This window comes from Vidua chalybeata, chromosome 3 (genome assembly GCF_026979565.1).
Source record: "Vidua chalybeata isolate OUT-0048 chromosome 3, bVidCha1 merged haplotype, whole genome shotgun sequence".
In the NCBI taxonomy this organism is placed as follows: domain Eukaryota; kingdom Metazoa; phylum Chordata; class Aves; order Passeriformes; family Viduidae; genus Vidua; species Vidua chalybeata.
The window spans coordinates 49503012-49518554 of NC_071532.1; the positions used below are offsets into that span (position 1 = coordinate 49503012).

Consider the following 15543-nt stretch of genomic DNA (forward strand, 5'->3'; position numbering starts at 1 on the left):
ATCTTAAAAGTACCCCTGCCCAAGAACTCTACTGAAAACTGGCTGGCAGACTTTGACATTAGCAAAATTTTGTGCCTTGATGTATAGAAGAAAAAAAAAAAAAACAAACAAAAAAACAAACAAACAAAAAAAAACCAAAACAAAAAAAAAAAACACCTCAGTTTAACCATCTGGGACTAGATTTTAGGGATAAGAGCTTGCTACTGGCAATTATCTAGATCTTTTTGAAAAGAAATCCAAGGACAAGTTTAAGAAAAGTCCATACTCTAAGCCTGTAGTATAAAGAAAGACTAAACGGCAGCACTTTCTCAAAGTGTAAGCTAAATCTTCATGGAGATTACTGAAGAATTCCCTTAAAGGAAACTGCTAGTAGCAGCAAAACACACTGAACTGTTTACAGTCAGGCAAGAGCAGGGCCTGTTTGCAGAGCTAAAAATGAGCAGAAACCAGCTCTGCAAACCTTGGGGTCAGGGGCCTTTTCAGAACTGCAACACAATTATCATGGAGATGCTGTCTTCACTTCTCAGGAAAGGAAGATCAAACCATCATCCTATCACCTTAAACATTTCAGTCCTGGAATGCTGCGCATCATGCAGACGCCACAAACATACGAAATCTGAAAGGAATTTTAAAAAAGCCTAACCAAAACAGGAGGCATCCACAAGCATCTCTGTGTGGTGTGTGAGCACCCCAGTCTGCACAGTACTGCTTTGCATCAGTTACTGACTACAAAGATTGAAGTTGAACATACTGGTGAAAAGTCAGGCTGCGCTGCATGCAGCCTTCAGTGACACTGAGCATGTGAGGTATGGCTTACAGCAGCGTAACTCTACCTAACTCACAGGGATGGTGAGGTTCATAGAAACTCCCTGGACACAAACTATGATAATTGTGTTTCCTAAAACTGACAATAACCTGGTAGAGAAAAATACTAGCACAAAAGTAATACATTACAGCGTAAGTCAGAAAAAACCAAATTGGAAGTGTAAGAACATATCAAAACAGTGATAACCCAGGCATAACAAGCACAAACTACTTGGTCTGCAGCCTGGTTTTATTGCCAATACCTCACTCAGCAGCTGGTTGTTGCTGTCCTTTTCTGGTTTACAGATGGCAACTGCCATCTGCTTTTATTTTTACCTCTTATTTTGCAGTTCAGACTGCAACTAAACACATCACTACCATAGTTAGGTGGCTAGAACCCAACAAAACAAAACGTATTTTTTCTTCCTTTGCTGCGGGGAATAAGAGTGAGGTAAACACATTTTCATTTTTCTAGTGAAAGGAAATGCACACAAAAAGTGAAAGTAGCATTATCTAGAATTTGTATGGACTGCATGTACATGCAGGGTGTACATTCCTCAATGAAAGCACTGTTACGATTAAGGAGAAATGACAGGCAAGAAAGTTCATCAGATTGTTTTCCACCACACTGCCACTCCTGCACTACAAACTAGCGCAAACTCCACTGACATGACATCTCTGTCTTCAGAAACAGCTCAGATGTGTTTGGTGTGATTTGTGGTGTCTTAGCATACAAGCCAAAATTCAGTACTGTAATTTTCACCAGTGCATTTAGTCAGCATGAAGGTGATGAGGCAATTCACTTTGAATAAAGGAAAAAAACCATAAAGCCAGAACTGGCTGTGTGAAAGAACAACTTCTTATGTCAAGGGCGGGTAACTTGATAAACCTGCATTTCCAAAACAGCTTTCAGAAAAGCTTCCTGAAGCAGAATTGAGAAACAAGATAGCTTTGTACAGTAAGATACAAGAGTATGAATCAAGTTCTGTCAGCACTTCTATAATACGCCTTGCCTATGCAGGAGTTTAAAATGAAGCTGAAAAAGATCAGGAATTCAAGAAGGAAAAAAAACCAACCAAACCCAAGCCTCTTCAGCACATTTAACAAAATGTTCTAGAGTATCATGAGATTTTAGATCGAGGATCCTTCACTGGGCTTTCAGCTGGTCAGACTGGCTGCCTAGGACATCAGCACTACAATCATATTCCCAGCAATCAAATCAGCACTCAGGCGTCCTACAGAAAACTTAGTTTTGAAAGTGTTACTTCCTCAATCCTATTCCTTATTTCCTCCCAGGAGAAGGATGATAAAAATTCTTCCTAATGTTTTCTCTGTCATTGACTATCCTCGGATCTTTCAGAGAGCATCCCTGTTCTTGATTAGGAAAGAGCACTTTTTTTAGCACAGCATACGATGCAATAGGAGGTGAGTATGGCACTATGCTGCAGCAAAGCTCTTCTGAAGACAAAATTCACCAGCTGAAGCATTTCGTGCAGAGGTGTGCTGTGGCACCAGCCTCATTCCAAAGCCCGTCAATGCTAAACAAAAACCCAGTGGCAGAGCACAAAAGAGATCTGTGAGCAGTTGTGCCTTGTGTGCCAGACTGTAGAAGGACAATTGGTCCTATGTCAGCTTCAGATATAAGAGGAAGTCTCAGAAGAATGTTGACAGTGAAAATCAATCAACCTCTGTGTGAAGAGCTCAGACTGGAGTGGTGTGAAACAAAAGAAATAAAGACTGATGAGCAGGTGGCCAGCAACCGAACTGCAAATTCAGTCTCTAAGTACATTGAGTCCCTTCTGGGAACTCTAGTACTTTGACCATTTCTCCTGGCTTCTTGAGGGTTTTGGATAACGCTCAGAACAGGAGGCAGAAGAGTCAGTTTGCCTAGGAATTAAGCTGATTGTAGATCTGGCCTCCAACATGCACTATCAAAGACCACTTTTAGAGACCAGTTGAAAATCCACAAATGTGAGTTCTAATGGGAAACTCCTGCTTTCCCTCAAGCCATCTCTACAGACACTAGTACCAGAAAAGAAAGAATGCTTCATCTAACTGAATTTTTATTCCTGTGTGATAGGCATCAACTGGAAGACCTCTATAATTTGCAATCTCTGCTACTTGCCACATTTTACGTCTCAGCAGATACCTGTGCTTGATTTGTTCCAACTCTTAATTCCAAACCCAGTTTCTTCTTGTTGACAACTGCACAGATAAACTGCATAAAAATGTGCAAAAATATAGCTGATCCCTGAGAAAAACTGTTTCCTCCAGAGAGCTGAAGAGCAAAACTAGGCTTCAACAGATCTGAAACAACTGAATGAAAATCTGTTAGGCCAGAATAAAAGGGAACAAAAACTTCAACAGACAATAAAAGGCAATCTTGTACCACCATCCCATTAAAGCTACAGAAGGTATTAATCTACTTCAAAACAACTCAGAGTTCCCCAGCAGAAAAACACACAGTATAGCTACAGGCCTGTGCCAGTAGTGACAAAACAGTTCAGTTTTCCACTGGTATAGCCTGCTCCAAACCCCTTGTCTCCTCCACTACAACAGGGACACAATTCTGCTTTCTGGAGAAACCTGAATCCAGGTTAAGCTGCAGTGACCTGCCTTCTGGAACTTTGTTTACTCTAGCCATTATCAGCAAGTTAATCATTTAAAGGAGAAAGTGAAGCTAGCATTCAAATGGTTCTCCTCTGAAACTGCCAGCATAAAAAGAAAACTTATACCATCTGCATGCTACCCCTAGTCATTCCTCCCTTGAATTTGACTAAGCAGTTAAGGCTATGTCTATACACTAAGATGGGGCTTGGGACAATTTAGTTATTTAACGGCTCTCATAGTCAGACATATAAATCAATGAGAGTTTTATGCAGTATTTAGTAAATGTGATTCCACTCTGCTGAAAAAGAAAAATAATTTACTTCAAGCAGCAAGTCTTCAAAGCCCAAGTTTTAGAATATTCCCTAATTTCATTTCTGATATTTCATCTGCATTTTTATTTGCTTATTAAACATTGTCCCTTAGCATCTCTTACATTCATTATACAAATCTGACCCACAGACAGTGTTCACTCAAACCGTGCTTCAACTCAATGCATCTAAAACTCCTGAGTTTCAAGCAGTGCTTGGCTGCAAAAACAGTGTACTATGAGATGCACCTTCAGTGACTGAAGGCAGTTCATTAAAACAGAGCAAATTGCATCAATCATTGTGGTATTTGTTCTGGAATATTACTGTTGTGGTCTGAGGTTGGGTAGACTAGATTAAATAATACCATAGCACGTCTCACCAAGCAAACAAAAATCCCACATCCACAAATCACTTCTGAAGAGACTTCTGATAATACCATGAGACTCTTTTGAGACGCTATCATTCAGAACTCTTAATTCCCAAATAACAGAAAAACAAGGTCTCCAGTTGTAAAATACAGATTGAATTTAAAGAAGCCAGAAAAAATTTAAAAGGCAGAAAAATTATTCTGTAGGTAGATGAGAAAGCAAAGAACGCACACATGTGAGCTTGTGTAGGAAGAAAAATTATGTACTCCCACTGAATCAGCTGATCTTGGTAATACATAGAGCTCCATCACCACTCATGGCCACAAGCAATGCTCTAGGCCAGTGCTCATTAATTTCTCTGGAGTTCAATATGACAAGCAAAAGCTTTTCCCTTAAAAATAAATTCAGACTGCTACATACCTGGGTACAAAGCCAACTTAGAGGGAGTGAACAGATACAGCAGTTTCTGAGCAAGCTTTGCAAACAGCAGCAAGAGCACCAAGACACTTGACAAAACCACAATCACAAAAACATCAGGGGACAGAAGTGCAACATATTTCTTTTAAAAACATGAGCTTAGCTATTCCCTCAATTTTTCACTGCAAAATAAAAACATGGTAGTACCTAGGTATGTGTAATGCAGTACAATAGGACAGAGAAATCCATTTCTTCTGCTGTCAACTTATTCCAAAGGAGTGTTACTGTATAAAGTCCTCAAAAGAATATTATTTGCATATTTTCAGGGAGAAAACAATGCAACAAGACCTCAGAGAATTTCAGGATTCTTGGACAGATCTATCACTTTCCAGGTTTCTCTTTTTCCCCATAAGAAATGGCCATGGACCTACATTCATTCCCTTTACATTTATTTTCCATACAGAATCACATACCAAATTCCAGGCTTCTAAAGTCACGACTTTTACAGAGGTAATAGTGAATAGGGAAAAACTCCACTGCTTGCTATCAATCTTTCATGAGCTTTCTTGAAAGCTATATCTCAAACTGAACACCAATCTTTTTGCAGCTTCAACAAGCATCCTGTCCTGCAAGTACAGTAGTCAAAGGTTGCATCGTGTTCTTATCACCTGCTGAACACTGTGTTATCACTTAGATCTTGGTTGAAATAACCCCATTTACTTACAAAAGCTATTTGCAAAATTCAGTCTTTCCTTAAAAGGGATTTTTCTAGTTCACATACCAAGTTCAACTGAATGTACCTTAACAAATAACTTAAAACTTTCAAAACTATCAACATCGTACTTTTTTTCTTACTTTTGTCATCAATGTACTCAATGTCGAGTATGCTCCCTGAGTACATGAATAGACCACAGGCTGTTTCCGCCCCAAAATGCAGTCACCAAAAGAACTGAACACAATCCTCCAGAATCAGCTGTGGAAGCCTCTTCTCACAGGGCTGAGCTAGAAACGTAAGATGATTCTCACCCGGCAGAGATAAGCACTCTCAGTAATCCCAGCACACACTTTGATGAACGGGCTTTGTTACAACACAAGCCAAGTGCTCAGACCTTGGACTTTCTCTCTGAAAGCCAGAGGGACTGAACAAATCAGATTTGCTCTACTGGTTTGTAGACACATTCCCTGCTATCCCCCAGACTTACAGCTTAGTCTCTTTGCTTTACTGCTTAAAAATTACTTCATGTTAGGATTGCTTTGTCATGGTTAAAAATGGGATGCTTCCTGGTACCTGGCACCTACAGCTATGAATGGGGAGTCCCTACAGAGGCAGCAGTTTCCTGAAAAAAAACAAGTTCCTTTTGTACCCCCAACAGCTACACTGTAAGCAATGAATATAGGGCTTTTTAAACAATATACCTCACAGATGCTTTGAGAGGCATTTTAAAAGACCTCATTGCAATCTACAACTGCCATGTGAGGTGACCAATTCTATGGTGACCAATTACAGGACCTGAGGGAATGGCCTGAAGTTGTGTCAAGGGAGGTTTAGGTTAGAATCAGAAAAAGGTTCTTCACCCAGATGGTGGTTGGGCACTGGAACAAGCTCACCAGGGAAGTAGTCACAGAACCAATCCTGATGGAGTTTGAAAAATGTTTGGACAATACACTTGGGGACATGATGTGATTCTCAGAGATGGTCCTGTGATGGGCCTGGAGTTGGACCCAATGATCCTTGTGGGTCCCTTCCAACTCACCTTTTTCCTGTGATTCTGTAAATAAATGTCCAGAAGAATCACAGATACTTTTGGATCCCTCTTCTCCTGGCCTTGGCTAGCAGAAAGAAAGGCAGTGCACAAACATAAGCAGAACTCACTGGAATGTGCAGGACACCAGACCACACTGTCCAGGTTCTCAGCCCTGCCCCTTTACACAACCAGCATCGAAATGAGAATTGGTTCCTTTCCTTCCACTCATTTTGCCTCAAATGCAGATGGGAAAGATAGGGCTACACATTGTCAGAAAAACCTCCAGTACTTGATTTTGGTAAGCCAGTTCATCAGCCTTTAACAATTGCTCACTGTTTTGCCCCAAACAAACAGGAGGTCAGCCTCCTAACCAGCATCAAGAGGCCCCATTGAGAACCAGCATCCCAGGCAGTTTTGCTGGTTTAAAGTGTGGTAAAAGCCAGAGACTCTGCTGTCATTCTGGATCCTGCCTGAGGCTCTGCAGCGTGGGATAAAATTACATTTCCACACCCCATGCAATACCTGTTTTGTAAGTATACAGTTTCAGTTTCCAGGACTATCAGCTTATTGTCCTTGAAGATGCCAAGTTCCCTTTTCTTTCAGGTATCTTAAGTTTGCTTTGGGTATAGACACACAGTAACAACACAGACACACAGACAACAACTGAACTAAAAGACAATCTAAGTCTAAAAAAATATGTATGTTTCACTAAAACATGCAGAACATGGTAACTAAGTACCCAAACAGTCACGACAGAAGAAATCTCCTCCATCCCTCTGGAAGAACAAAGCTTTCACCTGAAATGAGCAGTATGCACAAACATTACCAGCCACACAACAGTGGCAAAATCTGCTGGTGATCACTGACATCACTGTCATTCACCAAAGGACTGGAAAAAGCCCTTGTTTTCAAGAGGACAAAGAATCAGTGCTACTGTTCAGAAAGCTAAGGCATGTATGTGTAGCTTGGTATTAGCAATACTCATCAGATTAGAGGTACCCTTCCTTGATCAGTTTTAAATAAGCAGGATGGTGAAGGATTCCACAGCTAAATTGAGACTTTTCATTAATTTGTCACAAATGTCGTAACTATTTCAGTTATTAAGTAATCAAATCCATAACCCAGAAACATAAGCATTGCTTTTCCAGCCTCATCAAATGATAGTTTTAGAAACACATTATCAACAGTTGAGAAGGTCCTCCTCCTAAGAGGAAGGAGAGGAGGCATCACTTTAAAACTCCATAAAACTGAGTAAGGTTTTAAGACTACATCCAAAGAGCACAAAATTAACAGAGCAGAGGAGGGAAATCTTCTAAGGCAGACTGAATTGTTTGTGCCTGAATTCAAGGAATGGCTGAAGCTGAAATTCACACACAGGATGGATACCTATAATTAAACACTAATCTATTCAATATCTTTGTGATTTATGTACTGAACCACATACACACATTCTCTTCAGTCACAGAAACAATATCTGTTTCACTACACAAGCTTTAAGGAAACATTAAGGCTATTAAGTGTGTAGTTCTCTTCCTGTTTTGCCTGGTTTCTTTGTGAATATAACTGCAGAACTGCAGGAAAGCTGGTAACAAAACCAAAACCCAATTCAAGTGCAGAATAAGCTTCTGTAAACCCATAGAAATTGTATTTGAAGAGTGCATTATGTAGCAAAATTCCTGTATGTTATAACAGGAAAGGATAATAAATACTGTTAATAAAGGTAAAAAAGGATATTCAAAGTAATTATTATTTGCACTCTTCTACTACACAACAGGATCTCAAGACCCTGAAATTGTGGGTGCCATACAGACACATAACGAATATGCAGGCCTTGTTCCAAAGCCAAGAGGAAGAAAGGAAGTTAAAATATTTGTTGAAAAAGCACTAAATACAGTTCACATCAAAGCAAAGAAAAAAATCAGGAGCACATGGCTATAAAGGTCACTGCATGCTTTTAATATCTCCAACATTGTCATTATTTGTTTTCACTGAAGAAACAAACTCATTTTGCCTACCAGACGCCTCCAATTACAATGCAGACAGCCAGACAAGCGAAGGAATGGGCCAATACTAAAATAAATTTACAGAAAACCTCACAAAGACCAGCCACTTTAAGATCCACATAAATATTTGTTTCCCGGATCACAAAAACAACTCTCATAAAAAGTCTAATCAAGCTTTAGTGGTCTGAGAAGACCTCAACTATGAAAATATTGATTATTTTAAATCTTGTGATGATATTCAAATACTCTTAATGGAGGAAGGAGCATCTTTATTTTGGACTACCAGATCCATTAAAGGCCTCTTGGGTTTTAAACTGCTGTACAAAGACAGGTCCAGCATAATAACAGAAACTGCAGATGAAGACATTTAGCCCATCTCCCACAAAGACGACCCTAACTTAAGAATGTGCTAGAGAGAGAGAAAAAAATAAACATCTCAGTAGCTGCAGGTGCTTGCTGAGCAAAAACAACAGGTAAAGAACTAAGAAAGGCAAACCCTGTAAAGAAGCAAGAGAACAAGAGACAGTAAAGATTCATGAAAGCCCATGTGAGTCCATGACCCAGTCAGAGCTGCACTGGAGCGACCTTTCTTGGTACCAGGTGAGAAGAACAGCACCCTGAGTACAGGCATTCTCCATTACCTGGCATTCCAGCCTAACCCACCTAATGACTGATAACATTCAAATGTACAGACATAGGTATTTACCCACAGGTATCATTGTGCAAATGGTGTACCGTTCTAGAGACACTATGAGATATTTTAAAAATGAAAAGCAAACAAATATCATTGCAGAATATTTTGTACCATTTCCTATATTATTTCTCACCAGGAGCAGTCAAGGTAAGCTGACAATTTTTTTATCTTCTTAAAACTGCATGAACTTGTTTGCTTGTTATCTGTGCTACTGTTCACATACATCAGCTTACATTTCACAGCAACAAGAGAAAACAAAGGAATAATCAAAACTCAAATCTCAGTTAAAACAGAGAGGCAAAGGATAAGCACATCTGTATAGCTTCTGCAAGTAGAAAAGAGTAGCTAAGTCAACAAACTGTGGGGAAACTAGCAGTGCCATTGAACAAAACCAGGCAAATTATTGATTTTTAGCTTTATGGACTGTTGACTCTGGAAGTCATCCAGTGGGTGATAAAGGAAAGTAATATGCTTTTTAAAACGTTAAGAACTCAACCTCACCCTAGAATTTGGATCTCCATTTTATATGGACAGTTTCAAATACACAGAAGAGCAGGTAACTGTGTACACAAGACCCTAACATGACAGGCATATTAACAATGACTAGCAATATATATTTTATCATGAAGCTCTAACTAGTTTTTTACCATTCTGAGGAAAAAAAAGTACAAACTGCAAACCCAAAAAAACCCCACAAACAAAACATGAGTTCTGAATTTGTTTGTAAAAGTGACCAAGCTAGCTACCTTTTTCCTTCAGAAAAAGAAAATAATCAGTTATCCGTAAATTATTCAGATCTAATAAATACACATACAAAAAATTTGTTATTTAAATGCTTTCTAGCCTCTCCTGTTACATGGTAGAATGGTAATAACTGAAATTTAAAACAGTGTCTTGAGGCTACAAACATTTGTTTTGTAAACAAAAAGTGGTACAATCCACCCTCTGCTCCCTCAAAAAGAGTGCTCATAAACATAGAACCACTTGAAGACACACACAAAAAAAAAGAAATTACAGTCACAATTTTAAGTAGCAGAATCCCTGCCAGACTAAGAGTGTTTAAATACTAGGATCCATGTAGGAAATAGGAATTAAATTATACAAGGCAGACAGTGGCTACACAGGCTTGACAGACCTGCTATAAATCAGTGGCCACCAGCATCCCTCTGCCACCATTGCTTAGCTACTTTAAGCACCATAAATATTTTTCTTTAACAATTTGTTGGGTTTGTGTTTGGGTTTTCTGTCTGTTTTGTTTTGCTGTCAGGCAAAAAGTCAGCATATTAAGACAATGTGAATTTTTCTATACTCTGCCGAAGGCACACTGCCCCTCCCGCACGAGTGGAAGTATAGACAGTTTCACACTGTCTTTGGCAAAGCTGTCTTCTATAACAGGAGGGCATTGCATTCTGTACTCTCCAAGCCTACCCTTGTTTTTTATAGTTATTTACCCAGACTGTAAACAGAAGTCAAAGTAAACAGACAGAAACTCACTCATGTATTTCTGATGCAGGACCATTATCCCTACCAGAAGAAATGTGATTAATAACTAAAAAGTATTTTTTTCTTCATAGCCAAAGCAGCCAGTTGCATAACAAGCCGGGGGATTTAAATACACCTATCCTGCACAGCACATTTGTGAGTGCCAAACTGCACCAGTCACTTACAGACTCTCTGTAGCACACAGAAGAGCTAATAAAACACTGCTGTGCCTGCTGTGCAGCGTATCCCATAGGCAGCCCTGATTGCAGTGCAGAACAGCAACGTACCTTTCAGTCTTGTGGAATTCCCATTTTTTTGCTGCTCATCCTCTTCGTTAATGGTGAATAAACCTGGGGGATTTGGCCTGGCACTTTTCTTCAGTCTCTCTTGTCGGAAGGCAGTAGTTGAACCAGGCATTTTGCTGTTGCCTCTTGCTTATTAAAAAAAAAGTAAGAAACTCCAGCCCCTGATTAGCCACTAGCTGCAACGCTGTCTGTTCATTTGAGCACTTGTAACAGATCCCCTATGGATAAGCAGTATGCAAACAGCTGACAAATACCAACATTTAGTCGGCAGCGAAAGGCTTGCAGTCGTTCCCCTCCTTGAAGAAAAGCCCCAATTAAAGGCACATTGGTTTGGATGCTGCTTTTTGCTGTCTTAACCTGTTCAATCAGATCCCAGCCCACAGCTCCAGGTTCCTTGCAGCAGCACCTTCTTTCAGCTACAGCACACTAAAATATTCAGCACGCAATACAAGAGGAGAAAATATGATACGCCGCGGTTAACAGTTGCCCTGACAACACAGACACATCCTAATCAAAGGAGGGTCTATGAGTGCTGTCTCCTCAGCTGCAGCGAGCCAGCCTTGGGAACGCTGTCTCTTGCACGCTTGTGGAGAGCTGGAAGCACCTCGGCAGCAGGGGCTGCTCCTTCCTCCTCTCCAGGCAGCGGGAGAATGGAGCTGCGGTTGCACAAGCAGATGAACACTGAGTGAAAAGAAGCCTAGTAGGCTCCAGGCATGAACCTGCTTTTTGCTCAGCTCCTCTGCCTATTCATGTTTAGAAATTTTAGCCTAACCTAAAACAATGAGGTTGAGTCGTCTTCTATATTTGCATGTGCTGGGTGTCGGGTGTACCACCGCCCCCCCCCCCACCCCCTTAATCACCTTCCTATGCAGTACATACCTTCTGCATTAGGAATGCATACACCCACAATTACAGGCAGGTGTTGGAACATTCTTTTCCACATGTGAAAACGCAAAAATGAGAATTTCTAGCTTGTGTGGAAAACATGAGGCAACAAAATTCTGAAAATCCTGTACCACGCTACTAGTCTTATAGCACCAACCTTTAACATACACTTTGCAAAATGAGCAAAGTCCAAACAGCCCAGGTAGTTTTAGTTAATTGATTTCCCTCATATGCTGGCATTCTGGATATTCTTTAGCCATTTGCAACACAATGCTTGCTTTTGCAATCTGAATGTTTCGTCCTTCACAGCTGCAAATGCTACTATGCAACATGCTGGACATTTCACCTGAGAGACACCTTAATCTTTATCCGCTTCCACCTCAATTCAGTGTGTGCTCACCATTTCAAAATGCTACCAAAGAAAAACTGCCAGCTTGAATCACTCTATAATTTTAAAAGTACATTCTTTTTCCTCACTTCAGGGTTGTTTTGTTTTGGCTGGTTTTTCATTTGTTTGTTTGTTTTTTAAGGGACTCTTGATGTAACCTGATCAGCCACCACAAGATGGCACAGACATTAGCTGACAAGTCTGTAGGTGGCTCATTGAAAACCACGAGATACAGAGATGTATACGATCACATCAACGACACAGGTAACAAAACTGAAGACAGGTTGGAATTTATGACATGAACTATGTTGACTGCCACAGTAGCCTGGGATGCTCTTTACAGAGGAATCCTGGATCATGCTCAGCTGGCAGGATAGCTCTGTTCTTGCACATCTCAGGCTCATGAGCCAGGATCACAGCAGATCAAGAAGAACACAGCACCACCTGAAGGCTCAGCTGCACCGATCTTCCCTCTCCAGCACAGCCACAAAACACCCAACCAAAACAGAAGCATTTTGCAGGATCAAGCCCAGAGCCCACCTCTAGTATGTATTTCCTCCTGGCTAAATCCTGCCTCTTGGCTACACCTTGGACTCTGGGCGTACACGGAAGCTGTACACGATGACATTTGTCTGCAGTTAGGGAAGCTTTGTACTACAGGGTGTGGACAAAAGAGTAAGGAAAAAAGCTCTAACACAAGCTGCTCTTTGGCTCAGCAATTTGCCTTCTGGCATTTATACAGGCACTACTACTTCATTCCATAAAGAGAAACAGCTTTGTTCCTCAAATCCCATCTACCTAATGCCTCCCACAAACACTACATAACAGAACACACATCATCACAGAAGGTGGACAGCAGTTAGTACCATCACAATTTTTCATACGTGCCAAGACTTGCAAACAGAACAAAAGTAATAGAAAACAATATTTATATGGCAGCTTCATTAAATATTGCTCCACCCCATTTCACTGCTTTAAGTCATTAAGTAAGGATTTCTACGTTTTTAAAAATTATCTTTCATCGCCTTTGATTAGAAACTCCTTAAATAGGCATTTCAAAACATGTAAGAAGTATACAACACACAAAAATACACCTGACTGGAGCAGCTTCCCAGCTTACAAGTATGTTTACTGTTTCAGCATCTCCATTTCCCTGTTACTGAAGGAGTCATGCGAAACAGCTACAGGACTGAGAATTATTTCCTTGGTCCTTGCAGGATCCCCCACACCCACAAGAGTGACTTGCCTTCCATACAAAATGTGGTAATAACCAAGTTTGATGTTTCAGGGGCTGATGCAGATGGATTTGGGCAATGACACACAGGCAACTGAGGTGTCAGCACAATTTTCTTCCTGTTGACTTACAAATGCAGAGGTGACAGAGAAAAAGTATCAACAGCACATTCAGCTTACACAGCAAGATTTTATTTCAGGGTCCCCTTGGTTAAAAACTATGCCAGCTCACAACATGTTTCCAAATGCCTAATAAAATGCAACCTATTACATATAAAAGACACCTATTATAAAAAAAAAAAAAAAACTCATAACTTTAGGCACTTGGGCAATTTTTTTTTTCTGAAAAACATTCCTAAAAATACTATTAAACATACATTAAAGGTACCAGCACTGCGTAAGAGACTGTACTGACAACCCCCTCTTCCTCAATCCACTAGTTTAGGGAAGAAAAGAAGTTCCTGAGGTATTCCTAGCAGGAAAGCTTTGCTTATTTCAGCCTTGTCTCATCTACGTGGGAGCTTCTATATGAAAACTGGGATGAAAGCAACATTTCCCTGAGGGAACAAAGGGGTGGATAATTTTAGGAACAAGGCTGTTAAACACTTTAAAAATAAAGACAAAACAAACAATTTTCTTACATAATCCCTATTTATTGATTTCCCTCCCCCCAACCATTAGTCATTCTGCATATTAAAACAATCACAGCTGAACTCTCTTACTGATGGAGTAAGATTCTCTCAAGAGATGGAGTGAGGGCAACTGTATCTTGAGGGCACTGGGTCATTCATGGGTTTTCCTTTTTACAACACCTGCAAACTGATTATCAGACAAACTGTGACACTTAAACACACCCACTGGATTATATAGGTACAATTACCTGCACAAAACATCATCTGATATGCAGCAGTCTTAAACAGCAACTTGAACAAGGACTATTAGGACACTTATATCATGATATGGGAAATGTAAATATTTATGACAACATGCCGAGAGATGTTTCTGCTTTACCATCAGGTATTAAGACTTGATATCTTTACCTATGAAATGAAAAGGAAGTTGAAGCCAGTCACCATGACTGAACTCTAGATTTACCATCTTCTTTCATTAACAGGATTATTTAATTCCCTGTAAACTATCCAAACTGTCCATGAAGCTCATTACTGTGATTTAGAGTATAATGAATGGCACATACTTGCATGTATTTGTATCAAGAAACAGATCAAGTAAGTATATTATTTTAGCATACATTCCTTTACATATTGCTTCTATTTCATTGTTATTTCTGATTTTCTTACAACTGAGAGTTCAGGGCAAAGTAGGTATATATCTTGTATTTTTATGACAAGAAAGGATATAGAATTTTGCTTTGATATTCATGTTTTCCCTGCATGAAACAATAGGGTTCCATTGGGAACTAGGTTCCAAATGTTTCTTTCTTGGGAAAAAAAAGTCAGGAAAATTCAGTTAAAATCTCCTATCCAATGTTCTGCAAAAACATTACCACAAAAAAATTTCAATGTACCTAATCATCAAAACACACAAATCATATTTTGTATAGATTTTCATATTTTCAATATTAATATCTGTATCAAAAGCTTTTTCTAAGAACTCATTTGAAAATAGGCGGTGCTGTACAATATCTCAAATTTGAACGGATCCATAAAGATCATTAACTCCAACTCCCTATCTCTCACAGGAGTATGTTGGAATACACATACATAAACTAAACTCCAAACTCAATCTATTCCTAGTTTTGTTCAGGAGTCATGTGTCTGTCTTTACTTTCTACTTCACTAGGTTTTAAATCAGGAAGTCGGGCCTAAAAGATGGAGAAAGTAGGGCTGCTATTTTTTCCCTACTCATATGAGTAAACAGCTATTTACCAAGCATTAAAGGACTGGAAACCTCCTTTTCTATGTCATTTAAATCTAGAACAAAACAAACTAGCTTTAAAAAGACAGGCAGGATTCATCCCCACACCTCACTTTGTGGTTTTTTTTTTTTTTTTACAGTTAACTTGAAAATAGCCAAAATAGCCTGTATTTTCTGTATCAGAAAAAACACTTTCTTCCATTAAGTCAACCACTCTCTCAAACACCTAATTTTTTCCACTGCTGCTCTCTATTTTCTCTTCCTTTTACCTCTTGTTTTCCAAAAATGACACATAATAACCTTGTCTTTATAGAGGTTTGTAAGTTTCTTATCAAAGATATCTATAAGGCCTCACTTTTATATACAAGATAATAAAGGACCAGCCAATCATTTTTACTGCAGTAACTGAATTGTTTTTAAACAACT

General features: G+C 39.5%; 1 protein-coding gene across 6 annotated transcripts in view; it reads right to left on the reverse strand.

Annotated features, from left to right (window-relative positions):
• Positions 1-15543, reverse strand: part of MAP7 (microtubule associated protein 7) — a 108996-nt gene that overhangs the window by 86780 nt on the left and 6673 nt on the right. The window contains exon 1 of one of the 6 annotated variants that reach the window (XM_053936982.1): positions 10719-11111. The exons of the other annotated variants lie outside the window; for them this stretch is intronic. Coding sequence (XP_053792957.1) covers positions 10719-10848 — 130 coding nt within the window. The 5' untranslated portion in view covers positions 10849-11111. Of the gene's footprint in view, positions 1-10718; positions 11112-15543 lie in introns of those variants that run through there. 6 annotated transcript variants of the gene reach the window in all.